This window comes from Crinia signifera, chromosome 4 (assembly GCF_055691185.1).
Source record: "Crinia signifera chromosome 4, ASM5569118v1, whole genome shotgun sequence".
In the NCBI taxonomy this organism is placed as follows: Eukaryota; Metazoa; Chordata; class Amphibia; order Anura; family Myobatrachidae; genus Crinia; species Crinia signifera.
The window spans coordinates 120,999,854-121,017,961 of NC_139220.1; the positions used below are offsets into that span (position 1 = coordinate 120,999,854).

The 18,108-nt window shown below is 43.6% G+C and overlaps 1 protein-coding gene across 2 annotated transcripts in view; it reads left to right on the forward strand.

The window, feature by feature from the left end:
• TMTC2 (transmembrane O-mannosyltransferase targeting cadherins 2) overlaps positions 1–18,108 on the forward strand; it is a 250,967-nt gene that overhangs the window by 212,892 nt on the left and 19,967 nt on the right. For both annotated transcript variants that reach the window (XM_083182341.1, XM_083182342.1), the window contains 2 exons: positions 7,019–7,133; positions 15,585–15,648. In XM_083182341.1, coding sequence (XP_083038467.1) covers positions 7,019–7,133; positions 15,585–15,648 — 179 coding nt within the window. The remainder of the gene's footprint in view (positions 1–7,018; positions 7,134–15,584; positions 15,649–18,108) is intronic.

Sequence of the window (18,108 nt, forward strand, 5' to 3'; positions counted from 1 at the left end):
AATTGGGTCCGACTTGTCCTTAGGACAAGTCGGCCTAATGTATGGGGGCCTTAAGAGTGAACCAGAATAAGGCCCAATAACTGGATACCACAGGCTGCTCCTCTGTATAATAATACCAGGACACCAAAGGCTACTCCCCTTGTAGTATAACAACAACAACAACAACACCAGGACACCACAGGCTGCTCCCCCTGTATAATAATAACAATAACAAGACACCACAGGCTGCTTTCCCTGTATAATAATAACTGGACATCACAGGATGCTACGCTGTATAATAACAGGACGCCACAGGCTGCTCCCCCTGTATAATAATAACAATAACAGGACACTACAGGCTGCTTTCCCTGTATAATAACTGGACACCACAGGCTGCTCCTCCTGTATACTAACAGGATGCCACAAGCTGCTCCCCCTGTATATTAACAGGACACCACAGGCTGCTCCCTCTGTATATTAGGCTCAGCTGGCTGAGGGGCAGGTGTACATGGGGCTGCACTGTGCAACCTGACCTCAGATGTCACTGTGCATGCGCCACCCAATCCCAGGATTGGCCACTCTAGCTCGCTGCATTCCGCATAAGGAGTATGCACTCCCTTAGTACATAAGCCCCCCCCTAGTTACATGAGCTCCCTTTACCAATAAATGACCCCCCCCTCCTCTTTATCCCCCCTAACCCAGAATAGTTCCTCCAAATAGATCAGCATATTTTCTTTGCATAGAATAGTCCTCTCACCCTCTAGCATAGGATTGCCGACCCCCCACCTTGAGCACTAAATAGCCCTCATAGACAGATAATCTTACTTTAATATAGAAAATCCCCTCCCCCCACATGCAGTAAAAACTTTTTTTTAACTCACCACAGACTTGGAATAAATTTGGTTGCAGGCACCAGCTGATTGCTGCAGTGCACTCCCCTGGCACCAAAGACAAAGGCTGCCGCTGCTGCCTTTCCTGCAGCACGCGGTCCGCTCTTCCTCCTGTATTAGCGGGCGCACTACTAGTGACAGCATGACAAGTGATAAGGGGGCGTGGGCACAGGTGACAGGCAGCCCCGCACTCCATGCTGCCCAGCTCTGCCTCTAGGCACGTCACTACCCTCCGCCCCCACCAATAATCCCAGGGAAATGGGCACCTCCGCCGGCCACCTTCTCCGGCTCTACCCAGCTTCCACCCACCCCTGACTACTACCCGGATCCTTCAGCCGACCCACAAACCCGCCCGCACGCTCTGTAGTGCCGCAGCCTCCTGCACTAGACATGTCCTCAGTGCAGGAGGCTGGCGGCCATGTTTTTATAGCCCAAAGTCAGAGACACAAATAGTCACTGGACCACCAGGTATTTAAGGCGGCCCGGCCCGCTGCACACTAAGGGCGGTGATAAAGTGGCCCGGGGGCACATGGCACCCTGCCCCCCGGCCCAGCCCGCCTCTGCTGCCAGTCATAAGGAGGTGCCTTTGCCGGCAACCCCGTGCGCACGCCTATGGTGGGCAGTAGGGGAAAGTTGTGAACAAATAGGGTCACTGGAGACTGCAGCGGCTGCTGACTTGTTAATACTAGACTTATATATTGTCTGCAAGTGTTCTCTGTATGTACGCTCTCCCTGTCCTGTCAGCCTGCAGTGGAGACCGGCAGTGTGATTTTTACTGCAGGCTGACAGGACGAGGAGCGTACATACAGAGAACACCTGCAGACAATATATTCTAGTATTAACAAGTCAGCAGCCACTGCAGTCTCCAGCGACCACGCCACCCTCACCCCCACCCCACCCTTTCAGCATACTAATAATGCTGCCAGCAGCCGCTATTGCTAAGAAGGGTGGGCGTGCGCTTGGCATCCCCCGGCTGGATGCTAGGGGACGGAGGACGCCGGGGTGTAGGAGCAGCAGGGGAAGGGCGGGCGGGCGGGCGCGCGCTCGGTGTCCCCGGGCTGGATACTAGGGGACGGTGGACGCCGGGGTGTAGGAGCTGCAGGAGAGGAGAGATAACCTCCTGGTGTAAAAGTTACCTTTCTGCTTATAAAGTATATTTGTGGCGCACCATCTGACACCTCTTCATCAGCACTCACTCAGGACACTTCTCCCTGCATCTCCGTCGGCCATCTTGGTACACCGAAGTGAAGCCTAGCTAAGTACTCCACCTAGTGGCGGGACTGCGCATGCGCAACAAGTTGGAGCTCCTATCTCTATAATGGGGCATGTTTAACTAAATTATAAAAAAACTGTACCTATCTGAAAATCCTCAACCCCAAAAGGCACTCCACTGGGACAATATCTACCTAATAAAACAAACCCCAAGTCTCAATTGTTCCCCTACCCCGAGTTATGCCTTCCCAAAAAAACCCTCATAGACTAACATGGGTGACAAAGTGTCATTTCGCGAGTGTCAGGAAAAAACTGGCAGTTGGAAGTTTAGATCGCTCCCAATTGGTCATTTTTTTATATTTCGCCCTGAAATTTGGCAGGCAGCACCGGTTGACGATTCTACGCGTACATGCCAAATTTCAGCTCGGTACGCCCAGTCACTTTTGAGGTGCAGTCCCTCAAACACCATGCCCCCATCCGAAAAGTTCCCTATGGGAAAAATCCGTTCGTTGGATTCAGCCTTAATATAAGGGCACTACCGTGCCCTTATAATATATATATATTTTTTTTTTTTTTTTACTTCATTTCTTTTTATTTCAATAGAAATAAACCTTTTTTTCAGTTTACAGTTAGCTCTCATGTACATACATATTTACAGGATTTCAGACAGTTATTTTCTTTGTTTCAAATTGATTTGAATAACATTTCTAATTACAAGAGGCTGTTCTACCCTTATAAAGTAGTATTGCCAACGGCAGTACAGAGAATGCAGTATTCCGAAATCAGCAGGAACTTTAAACACCAGGTCCTTGACCACAGATTTGAAAGGAACTAATTTAGAATAAATTAATCAGTCCTTCTCTTTAACTTAAATTGAGGCATGCTCTCCACACAGCATGGATTGTCTTTGTGTGGCATTTTAGGAAGGACCACCCAATAGCCTGATGTGATTATGCACACAGCACATAGTTCTAGCAGACCTACCTAGTCAAGGCTAAACAGCTGTTCACAGGAGAACTCCTGATAAATTAAAAGATGTTCCTCTAGCAGTTTGAGACATTTGCACATAAATGCCTATTTAAAACTGTTTTCCCATACTACATATTTCTCCTTATGATGCTTTTTAACATTTTGTTTCAGTTATTAATCTACGTATTAAAATGCATCAATAATACTGCTGGTGCTAGTCACATAATGCTGCAGTGTATCAAAACTTTAAAAAGAGAACCACAAAGGATTTCCTGCTCAGCTATTCTTCTGCTTCTGAAGGGTGAGCACTGATGCAGTTAAAAGTGCATTGGCGAAAACTGACTCAAAACAGGACAAAAACATGTGGATCGGTGAGTAAGTCTCTGGTCCTTGTGTTTTATGACTGTGCTGAAATTTTCACCTAATCGAAAAACTGTATCTTAAAAGGTTAAGTTGAAATTTGACCTAAAACTTTTTTTACCAAGGTGAAAATTTGGGCACCAACTGAATACCCTACTTATAACCCTTTTACACCACACAAGTAACCCGAGGTGCCTTGGGATGTTTGCAATGGTGCCTCAGTGTTGGGGATCCTCCACCAAAACAAATTATTTATGCTGAAAGCGATAGGCAAAACCAGTGCTGGTGGCGGCCATTCATAAAACGTATGGACAATTAGAACCACAGCTACTGTAGGTTCCCCACCACATAACTGAAACTTGGGCTGACCGTTGAGCACAATTTACTATATTTTATTATTTATCCATAAGAAACTTTTTGACTATGGGTGCCTTGAACAAATGCTGATATTCTACAGTGCCCTTGTCAAGAAAGATTGGAAACCACTAAACTAGAGTATTGCTTGTATTAACCTTCCATTAAAATAGTTGAGACACTCACAATACTTCAGTATACCATCGGGTAATGTAAATATGTTACATATTGTCGGCAAATTATTTGGTGCTTTTTTCATTTACTTTTATTTATTGATTAAATGGATGATTGTGAGTCACTTGCTTTTAGATACAAAGTTTCTTAACAGTTCATTGATCTAAACATGTTTAAATTAGTTTTTATTTCTCTGTAGATCTTAAATGTTGAAGGAGATTGATGTATGGTCATCACATCAAAGCAAAAGTGTAATGTTATCCACTGAAAAGATATCTGAACCCTTTTAAACATGGATTAGCTATGATTGTAGTTGGCAGCATTGGCAATTACTTGCATTGTTTTGAAAAAATAAATTATCTCAATTTGCTCAGGCTTAAGGCAACTAAGAATGAATTTAGAAGTTTGACATTTATATATATGTAAATATTAACAGCTCTGGACTGCAGTACAGCCTTAGAGACTCTCATTAAAGAAATAAACTCTGAAATGTTTGTATGGAATTATCTAAAAAGCAGGGAGGAATGATTAGTACATACAAATAATGATCTATTTTTTTTTATAAATTAGAGAGATACCCTAAAGTGGCAGCCCTATCAGTAAGCTGTTGGGTATGGATCATTGGATAGACACCAATTAGGTCAACACCACTAGGTCAATATGACTGAAGGTGGACAAGGGGTTAGGTTGACAGGGTCATTAGGTCGACACAAGCATTATGCGGACATGGGGAAGGTCAACAGTCAAAAGGTTGACGTGGGATTTTTCACTTTTTTTTTTACACGAATGTCAACACAGTTGTAGCACAGCTTCTCCTCGCTTCGGGCACTGTGCCTCACTACGTTCGGCACGCTATTTTATTCTCCCACCACTCCCTAGTGGATGGTAGGGCATGAAATACTGCCTGTTAGCACGCCGGCTAAAAAAAAAAGGTGAAAAACCCCATGTCGACCTTTTGACTGCCGACTTTTCCCATATCCGCATAATGCTTGTGTTGACCTAACCCCCATGTCGACATTCAGTCATGTCGATCTTCATGCTTGTCGACCTAATGCTTGCGGACCTAATGCTTGTAGACCTAGTGACCGCATCCCAAGTTGTTCTGCCCTGCCATACCAAATATCGGACACAGCTCTGCACATTTGTCTCAGCCACAGATATGGCTCTGCACAATAGTCTTGGCACTAGGGAGGCCTCTGCATATTAGTTTTGACATTAGATATAACTCGGCACATTAGTTTTGGCCATAGATATGGCTCTGCAAAATTAGTCTTTGCTATAGATATAGCTCTGCTCATTAGTCATACTAGTTACCACCAGTATGGTTTTGTAATTCGGCTTTGCCACAAGGCATATTACTTGTGTATTATGTAATTACAGATGTGTCATCATACATCATTGCTGTCAAACCAAACTGTCCCTTTTGGTGCGCCAGATCCTGTGAGACTCTGTTAGCAACAGGCATCTTATGTTTAGTGTTGGTTTTGGTTCATTCAACATACATGAGGCAATGGTGGTAACAGAAAAAATGCTCACATATTCCTGATTATCAGGATTCTATGTCTGTTGCCTGCCTCTGCATGATTAATAGTCAGCTGCATTGAGGGGACTGGGGGCCTATAAAAGAGGGCGTGTCTCACCATTTTCTGGAAGTGGAGAATCTCGCAGCCCCCATTTCAAAATTACTCAGCTGTCTGTCTGCGTGGAACATCCCAAACAATTGTTAGAATGCGGTTCACTGCTTGTGACATCGGACGCAGTGCTGGGATCGTAGCTCCATGCAGAATCCGTTCCTTATACTGAGACTTCTACCTAGAAATCAGATGGAAATTCATGCGGTATTGAATTTATGTCCATTTATGAATAAGATACTTGCTTTGAAAGCATGTAGTACAGTACCTGTAATCCCTATATTGAGTGTACTTTGGCGAGGTAAGCACATGCACCATTTCTTAACATGCGGTTGCCTGGCAAACACATCTCACTTTCCCTTTTTCTTAACCACTCAGTTAGGTATTTTGTATGCAAAAAGATTTAGCCTCTTCTTATATGTCCCAGTGGGATCAGTGGATCTACCTTTTACTTTTCATATTACTTTTTGTCTTTGCTCTTATTGAGCGTTGCCCACATACTGCAGATTTTAAACATCATACTGACAAACTGGCCAGTTTACAGAAGCTATACATATGGCCCAAAAATGACAGAAGACTGAGCAGCTATATCCAACTACATTTACAGTGGTGTGTGAAGCCACCTCCCGCCGATGACACTGACCAGCTCATATCCAGGAGGGGGGGTTTGGGCGGTTGCCGCTCACCATGACCGCTCACCTGCTCCATTCTCTTGAGGACACTTTCTTCCTCCTCCTCGGACAGGAGCTTTCGTCCTGCTTCTCCGGCTACTTGGATCATGCAGCTCAGTACCGCCCTCCAGTGGCCGGGGCCCATAGGCAAATGCCTGAAGCTGCCTAGTGGTGGCGCCAGCCCTGCATGGTGGCAATCTGAGTTTAATTGGCATGGTTGTGAAATGGTGACTCCTCTTTAAATAGACTTCACCCCCCTAGCCACAATATGCCACATTATTACTACATAAAACAGAGGGATATAAAATATCTGTAATACAGTTACTAATACTTTATCTGGGCTTCTCTGAAAAATTACGTTAACTAGAAAATATCTAAACACTATGAAGCTAGGGAAATCCTAATAAATGTAATCCCCTTCTGTCAGGCAAGAGTTATCACAGGGAAACAGATACCTCCCGTGGTGCCAGCTCTATGACAGCTTGGATTGGAGTGTTCACAGAATAAGTAAACCTGAGGAGAAATTATATGACCAGTTCCTCCTTGCTGTTCGCAGATTTAGTGCCCCGTTATGCTTTCATTTCATACATATTTGCATTGACGTTTGGCATGAACACTGTTATATAACGCTCTACTTCATGTATAAAAATGTCATTTATCCTTATTTCTATATAAAATACTGTTTAAACCATTCTTCTAGTTTGTTGTTATTTTGTCTCTATCACTTAATTCAGTACTGATATTGTTTGACATAAGATTATATGCATTGCTATTCCAGGCCAGTTCCTGCTGGAAGAAGGACGTGTGCTGGAAGCAGCAGAAATGGCAAAGAAAGCTGCAGAGCTGGACGGCTCGGAGTTCGATGTTGTGTTTAATGCAGCTCACATGCTCAGGTAAATCGGCTATAGCATAACCCTGATTGTACTTCTGGCAGTGGTTTTAGTTTAGGTGCTAATCAGTGGTGGCCAAAAGGCAAGTTGAAGAATTCATGTAACCCTACAGGTGCACCATGCAAGATTTTGACCCACCCTCATGTTGGAGCTTATGAAATATTCGCATAGTTTCACAGAAGAGCGTGGCATTGTGGTGCACCCCCCATTGGGTTTCTCCAGCCAACAGGAGTGTCTTTTTAGCACCAGTAGACTCAATTGTCTCTCCAGCCCCACCTGCAGAATGTTGTTATAATAGTGAACACTAATATATAAATATATAATATCTAAAACAATATGAATGAATCCCTGCAGATTCCATCTCTTGCCACCACATTTACCTGCTTTTATGTCTTCTGACCGCCATACACGTCTTCTAGCTGCAGTCTGCCATCACTCCTCTGCAGGGGCAAAATAAGAGAGGTGGGGGCCTGTGAGCAACCTCCGTCCAGGCCCATCCACTCTGTGAGAGTGTGTGAGCACTAGTAGGCTTTATTGCTGTGCTAGTCTAATGCACATGTGCAGAGCTCTAAAAAAAAAAAAAAAATGATGCTGCAGCCATTTTCCTGGCGATTTCCCTGATACATATTCACAAAACATGCATGGCTCCAGGAAGGAACATACTAAAGAAAAGGGTGCAGTGCATGCAGTTAGAGCCCCCCCTGGACCCAAGGGGCCCATGCGCACACTGCATCCATTATAGATATGCCACTGCTGCTCTGGTCTGCATGATGTCACTAATATAGCACCATAATGATCAAAAGTAAACTTTATTGTACCTCCAACTGCGAGTGCAATAAAGCTACAGCTAGAAATTGATAATTAGTATTTAGATCCCCAGATGCCCCTAGATTTTTCAAAGGTCCCTAGGCATTTGCGTATACTGTATCTACCTAGGGCCGACTGCACAGCATGTACCCATTATGTGATCACTTTGAAAATGCTCTCTACCATAAAGCAGTACTTCAGTAAAGCACAGATGTGTCCTTGTAAATGTAGCCTCAATACACCACCCAGCAGCTCCTCTCTAGCCAGCAGAGCTGTACACTCTGGACACCAGGGCATCATTTTCCAGTCTCCTATTATGTCCTAGCCGCATAGCGTTGCTACGAAAAAAAGACGCCCGGCACTATAAGAGTGTATGGGACCTGGCATTGGGAGAGGGGGAGTATGTGGTGACTGCAGCAATAATGTATGAGGACACCTTCATTACAGCTTACAGAGTGGTGTATCTTGTCCTCAGTAACCTACAGTATACCAGGTAGCCAGCCATTGTAAGGGAATGTGCCCCTGTGAAAGATCTATGCAATATGGCTGACCGTGAATGTGTGGTTTAGTAAGGAAACACTTAGAGTGCCAACATCTCTGTTAAAAATATCCACTAACATGCCAGTGCCTCACATTTGTTATATACATTTAAATAAAGAATGTTTTGTAAAAAAAGATTATATTTCCTATACTGTATAAGGTAAACATTACAGGCCATTATGATGAATAAAAAATGTTTGCTTGGCAATTTTCACACCTACAGTATTTTGACGAATCATGTGACGCTCTAAGGGTTAATACTGCCCACCCTGGTTATAGATATGTGTGTATGGGGCTTTATATAGATGTCTATTCCTTTTTCCATCATGGTGCATATTATGATTTTAAAATGGTTCCATTTACTAATGAAATCCTTTAATAAAAATAATATGAGCGTTATAGTAAAATGTAATGTTAGCAAGCGCATATTTTTTTCACTTGCCTTTTGCAGAGTCAGAACTGTTACGCTAGTTGGCTTATGTCGCATGGGAACAATTGAATGCTGTAATTTTCCAGGAGAGCAATGAGTGTTCTGAAGCCGTCAGTTCACACTTTGTAGTCACAGGGGATAAACTCTTCCCATGTGACCGCAGAGTGCTCCAGCTCTTAAGAGACTGCATCCATGGTTGAATTTAATAAATGCTTATTGTGTGTGTGTTGTGTAGATATTTTATATTCAAATGTATACAAGTACTGTAGCAAAGCTGGATTTTCTATGAAGCACGTATCTCTTCAAACTCCAAAATGCATAATATTACAGTTCCATGTACCCAAATTATACAGCGACAGTACTATTTATTGACAAATGAGTACAATATAATAAAAATGATTGAATGGGCTGTTCATACTGTAAGTGCGCTGTTTGACTGGAATAGCATTATTATATGTACAGTGTACTGTAATAGGAAGTCATTAGTGATTAATACTTAGTCTCCAAGTGTGAAGCCTTATATGTGGTCAGTGAGAGTAGTCAGTCTTTCTGCGCCAGTGATGACTCTGATCACTTTGTGGTTGGGCAGGGCATATTTGGTCTACTGAGATTATTTTTGCTTCTTATGTATCATACTTGTGTTATTCTCTTATCCCCACATAAAAAGGTAACTGCCATTTAAGATAAATGTGCTTCCTGCTCTTGCAGGATATTAATAATTCTGTCCATACAATGATGTTTATATGTTTATATGTATTATGGTATCATTTATTATCGGTTCATGTTGGCATTTTGGGTAATACTTGCATCACAAAGTAGCCTGTGGCTGAAAAGGTATGTTGACCAGAAAGCCACCAGAAGCCTACTGTCATGCTAAGGCTATGTTTTGAAGTCCTGAATAATTTCAGAGTTAAATAGAATAACTAGACTTTCATTTTTCTATTCTAGATTTTTCCTCATGCATGTTTGTTGATTCTTGGGTACTTGTTTCCTATCTGGGCGCCCACTAAGTTAATTGCGCACCATGCTATTCTCCGTTGAGAAATCGGATCGCATCGCATCGTACACATACACGATATTGAACGATGCGATGCGATGCGATGCGATCCGATTCGATTTCCCATAGGAAACAATGTTAAATGGCTCAATTTAGCCAAATTATCATAGGAACAATAGTAAATGGGCCAAAAACACCCCTGAACATTGAAATGTCCCCCCAAAAGTAGTTGACGCCACCCCGCCATCAACGTGAACCCGAAGCGTGGCGAGCGCAGCGAGCCCGCGAGGGGCGGCGGTACGCGTCCTCCGACCTTTTCATGCCCTACTATCCACGTCGGCGTGGAGTGAGAACAGAATAGTGTGGCGAGCGCAGCGAGCCACCGAGCCCGAAGCGTGGCGAGCGCAGCGAGCCCCGCGAGGGGACGCGGATACCTTCACAGGTAAACGCGTCCCTTCGCGGGCTTCCCAGGTGTCCGCGTCGCCCGCGAGGGGACGCGTATAACTGTGAAGGTATCCGCGTCCCCTCGCGGGGCTCGCTGCGCTCGCCACGCTTCGGGCTCGGTGGCTCGCTGCGCTCGCCACACTATTCTATTCTCACTCCACGCCGACGTGGATAGTAGGGCATGAAAAGGTCGGAGGACGCGTACCGCCGCCCCTCGCGGGCTCGCTGCGCTCGCCACGCTTCGGGTTCACGTTGATGGCGGGGTGGCGTAAACTACTTTTGGGGGGACATTTCAATGTTCAGGGGTGTTTTTGGCCCATTTACTATTGTTCCTATGAGAATTTGGCTAAATTGAGCCATTTCACATTGTTTCCTATGGGAAATCGAATCGGATCGCATCGCATCGTTCAATATCGTGTGTGTGTACGATGCGATGCGATCCGATTTCATTACGGTGCCGTACGTAGAAAACCTGGGCGCCCAGATAGGAAACAAGTACCGATTCTTGTACTAAGAAAACATTACAGAACCTTGCTTTTGCATCACCCAAAGACATAATGAAACATGGGATCATGTCAAAGAGACTCACATTGTCCCCAGAGCTAGAAAGCACTGCCATTGCCATAAAGCCAACATGTAGCCTATACATAAAGTGGTACTTGTTTCCTATCTGGGCGCCCACTAAGTTAATTGCGCACCATGCTATTCTCCGTTGAGAAATCGGATCGCATCGCATCGTACACATACACGATATTGAACGATGCGATGCGATGCGATCCGATTCGATTTCCCATAGGAAACAATGTTAAATGGCTCAATTTAGCCAAATTATCATAGGAACAATAGTAAATGGGCCAAAAACACCCCTGAACATTGAAATGTCCCCCCAAAAGTAGTTGACGCCACCCCGCCATCAACGTGAACCCGAAGCGTGGCGAGCGCAGCGAGCCCACGAGGGGCGGCGGTACGCGTCCTCCGACCTTTTCATGCCCTACTATCCACGTCGGCGTGGAGTGAGAATAGAATAGTGTGGCGAGCGCAGCGAGCCACCGAGCCCGAAGCGTGGCGAGCGGACGCGGATACCTTCACAGGTAAACGCGTCCCTTCGCGGGCTTCCCAGGTGTCCGCGTCGCCCGCGAGGGGACGCGTATAACTGTGAAGGTATCCGCGTCCCCTCGCGGGGCTCGCCACGCTTCGGGCTCGGTGGCTCGCTGCGCTCGCCACACTATTCTATTCTCACTCCACGCCGACGTGGATAGTAGGGCATGAAAAGGTCGGAGGACGCGTACCGCCGCCCCTCGCGGGCTCGCTGCGCTCGCCACGCTTCGGGTTCACGTTGATGGCGGGGTGGCGTAAACTACTTTTGGGGGGACATTTCAATGTTCAGGGGTGTTTTTGGCCCATTTACTATTGTTCCTATGAGAATTTGGCTAAATTGAGCCATTTCACATTGTTTCCTATGGGAAATCGGATCGCATCGCATCGTTCAATATCGTGTGTGTGTACGATGCGATGCGATCCGATTTCATTACGGTGCCGTACGTAGAAAACCTGGGCGCCCAGATAGGAAACAAGTACCCATAAAGTATATGTGTTTTCAGTCTTTAATATTTCCCGAAAGTGCCACCACACATTATGGTTGTAGTAGACATGAGTCTATTTGGGAAGGTTATTACTAGTTATCTCTGACGGAGTAATGGAGGATAGAGAATCTCACTTATTAATCATCTTGCTAAAAAATTATAAAGGTGGGTTGTATACACCAACAATCTGATCTAGTTATACTATTTGTATAGACCCACAGTCACATTATCGACATTTAGAATGCTGGTACTGTAATGTTGAATGCTTGAAAATGTCGACATCTCTGTTCACAATGTTGACATGCAACATGTTGACATTGTTTTTTCTAATACACATACTTACCACCCCACCCCACCCCCCTCCAAACCCCTCCAGAATGGCTGGGAGGCTCCCAAAAATCATGTAGTGCATTTTGCCCCCGAAAGGTGGCCAGTGTCAATTGGGCGGACGGGGGATACATCATTACATGATTCGCAATGAATCATGTCATCGTAGCCACATCCCCCACTATACAATGCCTGCTTTTTCACCACTGTATAGTTTCATCCATGATGGCACGATTGTTATGCCATGCCTCAAGTAGGCACATATACCATTATGCATGTCTGCAATACAAACAGAAGTGTTATTATTTCTGCTGTGGTTAGGGATAGGGTACATGTTATTATATCCCTTTCGGACCAAAATCTGAGGTCCAACCTGGTATTTTCAACATGGTTTCAACCCATGTTTAGATGTTCTTACCCCTTTCACATCACATAATGGACCTGGGTTATTTCTAAGTGTCCGAGGGTTCTTCAAGTGAACCCTTGGAAATAATGTTATCTCCAAGCACCTGATCAAATGACCTGGGTCATGCTTTTCACACAGCAGGCTACCGGGGTCCATCCCAGAGCACAATACTTTGGTGGACCCTTTCTCACCGATACCCAGCCCAGGTTGCCCCTGCAGTGTCCCGGGTCAGAAGTGCAGTGTAAAGGGGTATTATTAACATTCACATTGTTGACATGTCGAAAATAACAAAAATGTAATTGTTAAAATTGTGAATATCAAAATATCATATATTGACATTAGGACACTTTCCATATTACAGCCAATATCCACATTCTGAATGTCAACTTGGTATGCCACTTCCTTTCTATAAGGGTATTGCTGAAACTGCTCTCTCAAAGTGAGCAGTACTATTGATCAATCTTGCCTATGAAAACCTAGTCCGCATTGTCTGCTATTATTATTTAGTTTTAAAATAAATCTAATAAAAATAAATAAAAAATCCACATTACAGTATCTAATTTAAAGTAAAAGGAGCAAGAACTCACTACTAAGTATTGTACTTTTGACCGATGAAGGGTTAAAACCAAAATCCACACGTGATTATGTAGAAAATATTACTGCTGTGTTTTTAATATTTCATCTCTTTTAAACAGTAGAGTATGTAATACCCATTATCCGTTTTGTACACTGCATGGAGGCTCATATTTCTGTAAGCAGACTTACAAACGAGACACAACTGACGCTCATAGCTGTGGAAATAATATTACCATTTTTTCATACTGACATGACTTCCATAACAGTTTGCCCTTGGGGTGAGATCTAATGTAACAGTTGCATAAAAATAAACCAATTTTTCAAAAGAAAAAAAGGGACAGTAAATTTCAGATTTCTGTTTTATTATCTAAGCAAAGTAGTGCTAATGCAATAACCATCTCTGAGTAAATAATGACATCCTTGACTGGACTATTTTATGTTCTTATAGTTCTCTAAGACAGAATAGGCTGGTTATTTAATGTTTGCTGTAAATAGCAATAGGTTATAAAGCAGCTCGCAAACCAATCAGTCTTTTAAATAGAAAACCGTTAAAGCATCTAAGCTGTAATGCATTAAGGCACTGGCAAGGGAAGTGTATTTGATTCTATTTATTTATTTATTTTTCATTTATTATTTATGACGGGATTAAAATAAATGGAGTCTCTGGCCTCCAAGATGTAACGATGTTAATAAAAGTATAGTAACTATTTACAGAGCCTGTTGCTAATTTATCTTATACGGACCATACCATACTTTCAGTTTGCTTGGAAACTTCAAAAGAAAAACTTCCTACAGTGCATTTGTTCTTTAATTGAATTTCCCCAAAACAATAATAGAAAGATTTACAGATTTGTGTTATTAGTTGTGGACATGGAGCAAACTTTAACCCTGAAGTTTTGCATTAACAAATATTTACAAATAATTTAAGTCGTTTGGGGATGTACCTACAGTAAGATCTTACTTGCATTCATTTTATACAGACTTCCATAAGTATATTTGTGCAATTGAAAAACTACAGTATGTAGAATCCAGGCCAGTAATGTACTTATATCAGGGCTGCCTACCTGAAATACCGGCATTGCACGGTGGGGGCGTGGCCACAAAGACGCAATCGCGTTGACCATCCCCCCCACACACACACACACACACTGACCATCCCGTTTCCATCCCACACTGTCAGTGGCCCCGCCCCCCTGAGAAGGCAGCCAGTCAACACTGACTTATATTATAATAAATATTTCCCTTTATCTATTTAACTACATCCACAATATACGAGTCATTAGGTCGACCACCAAAGGTTGACCGGGCTTAGGGTTGACACTGAAATAGGTCAACATGGCTTAGATCGGAAGATCGACACAAGCATTAGGTCAACACCTGAAATAGGTTGACATGGCTAAGGTCGACACACGCATTAGGTCAACAGTGATGAGGTCAACAGTTAAAAGTTCAACATGAGTTTTTCACGTTTTTTTTGTCCCGAATGACGACATAGTTAACATGGACACTGTCTTAGTTTAACGCGTCCCCTCGCATGGCTCTCCGCGCACACCATACTTCAGTCGCGGTGCCTTGCTGCGCTCGCCACACTATTAAATACTCCCACCACACCATAGTGGATGGTACGGTATGCAATACCGCCTGTCGGCTAAAAAAGACATGAAAAAATGTCGACCTTTTGACCTTCCCATTGTCCACCTAATGCGTGTGTCAACCTTAGCCATGTTGACCTATTTCAGGTGTCGATCTAAGCCCTGTCGACCGTCAGTGGTCGACCTAATGACCATATCCCTATCCACACACATCCTTGTTCACTAATGAGGAGATTTTGATCTCTTAACTTTCTATTAGGAAACTAGTTACCAGCCTGTGAAAATGACAGAACATAACAGTAATGGCAGCACCGGTGGTTGTGCACGCCCCTTCAGGCACAATCTATTTACTCCTTCAGGCATAATCTAGTGGCTGCCAGTTCGCAAAACCGTTATCAACCCCCCATAGAGGTGAGTCGCAACGCTAGCGTTTTATTATTATAAGATTGATGCATTTTCATTTTGACAGACATTATGCTGCTGTGAAATCTAAAGAGAAAATAATACAGTTCACTTCCTAATATAAGATTTCAGGACTAGTTTATATTTAAAGTTGCATTCAGATAAAAACAACCATTAAGAAATGTTCCCTGTTTTTTTCCTCTCCCGGGGTGATTGAGTTCTAATGTGACAAAGAAGCATGTCTTATTGTTGTTTTGTAATTTTAATGAACATTTTTCATTGTATTTCACAAAAACGTATTGTACTGTATACTAATTATATCATTAAGGTATTTGTTCTTTACTTTTCAGGCAAGCCAGTCTGAATGAAGCAGCAGAAACGTACTACAAAATGGCAGCAGGACTGCGGCCCAATGTAAGTGCAGACGTTTCGCCTACAGTGTCTTATACTGTAAATATCTGTAGATTTTTTTATTGCTAAAAATTCTGCTTACAAATAAGTATTTCTATATCGCACACATATTGCACTGCACTTTACAGAGAATATTTTGGCATTCACATCAGTGCGTATTCAAGTACAGCTTACAACTAATATTCATAAGGACACACACACACACATTCATTTTTATCAGCAGCCATTTGACCTACCAGTATGTTTTCTTAGTGTGGATGGAAACCCACCAAACTAAAGAACATACAAACTACACACACATTTGGAATGAACCTCACTGCTTATTGATCAGTAATGCTGACCATGATGCAACTGTGCTGCTGTTGTTATGCAGTATACAACAAGAACAGTTTTGGGAGCATATCTACACACATTTCTAATTGTAAAGTCTATACAGTTTAGGCTGCACCTCACAGGTCTGCCCAAACCATGACCATTTTTCTCCACATACTTTTCAGATAAACCTGAGCGGGTTCATTATGATTTACCAATGTACCGACAAGCATTGACAGACCGTCAAAATGGCAACATTCATTATGCCGACAGACAAAATGCTGACATTAAAAAAAAATATTTTGGGATGCCTGTGTCCACATGGGCACTGTATAAGCGTACCACGTCCCCTCCACATGTTTCCGGCACATTGCCTTGCTGTAATCGGCACACTATTACAATCTATCTCTATGCCCACTTGGTGTAAGTAAGAACAAGTCAGTTTCACTGAAAAAAATCACGAAAAATTCATGTTGACATTTTGACCGTATCAGCATTTTGACTGCGTTGGCATAATCAAAGTCGACATTTTGAACATGTTAGTATTTTGACTGTCTGCAAATGGGTGTCTGTATTTTGACTGTCGGTAAATTGTTTGCATCCCATTTGAGCACTGCTTGTTGTAGGTGTCTGTTATTACTCTTTGTGTTGTTGTTGTTGTTGTATGTGTTATGGTGTGTACACACCGGGGCAATATGGCTTCCGATGTTGCCGATATAATGCACACCGGAAGCCATATCGCAAGCCGATTGTGTACTTTGTAGGGCTTGCGAGCCCGATGCGCGCTCCCGAGTGAGCGCAAATCGGCAGCGACATAGTGAGGGCAGGCAAGACTATATAGTGCAGATCTGCACTATATAGTCTCTGTACCTTTATACTTAGATAGCTTCGGCGGCCAGAGGGGCTTCTCTGGATGCTGCAGGGCTGATGCGCAGTGACCCGGAAGTCTGCCGTATAGACTTCCGGGTCACCTGTTTATCTATGTTCAATTCTAATGCCATCATCATAATTTAACAATCACTTAAATGTTTCATTACTACATGAACATTATAGGAATTTGCTACCCTCAGTAGTAAAACTCATCCTCTTATTGCACTAGAACTGCTAAAGGGGATCAAAGTATTATTTTATAGTTTTTTATTCAGCATATATACCCCCATTGAATCATCTGCTAATGCCATTTCCAGTGATTCTGCACAAACGTGATAAATATTTATTGAAACATTAAATGGTTTAAAGAAAATCTATACCCAGTTTATGCAACATGGACATGAGTCATATTGCAGAGCACATTTCTCTTATTAGTGTATTTGAACTCTATGCAATGAATTATCAGACATAGGGCCTTATTCAGATCTGCGTGCATTCGCACGCAGTTCAGATGTTGCCCATCTGCGCATGCGCAGACGGGTATCTGCGCATGTGCAGGCATATGGTGCGTGCACCCACGGCGACCTTTCGGGTCGCCGGGTGCACGCACCCATGGCAGCGAGGGGGGGGCGGAGATGGGCGGGGAGCGCCGGGCTGCCCCATTACCATATGGGAACGCCCAGCGTTCCATGGGCGTTCCCATAACAACGCTGGGCGTTCTCATGGAAATGAGGCAGTGATGCGGGTGTGGGGGGCGGGTGGCTGACATCACCGGATGTCAGCTGCCCGGCCGTATCCACGCCAGCTTGCACGCATATATACGCAACTGAAAAGTCACTTATATATGCGTGCACGCTAAACATCATTCGATGGTCGGTGACCATCGAATGATGTGGGCGGACACCCCAGCAAAGCGAATGGATGGTTATGCAAAACATCCATTCGCTGCTATGCGGGCGAAGCCGCACTTTGCTGGGGGGGCGTGCGTTCGCCGGGTGTGGTTTGGTGGACTCGCAAGGCTGCGAATTCGCAGCCTTGCGAATCAACCTGAATAACCCCCATAGATTCCAGTGGGAGAAGAGTGCCTCTAGTGGTGAGATAGTCTTCTATCAGATACGATTACAATTGATTACACCAAGCATTTCTCACACCAATCTACGCTTTTTTCAGCAAAACTACCATATAGTAAATTGCAGAAATACTTTATATGGTAAGCACTAAGGGCCTTATTCTAGTTCACTCTTTCTGACAAAATCCTTCTTAGATGGACAAAACCATGTG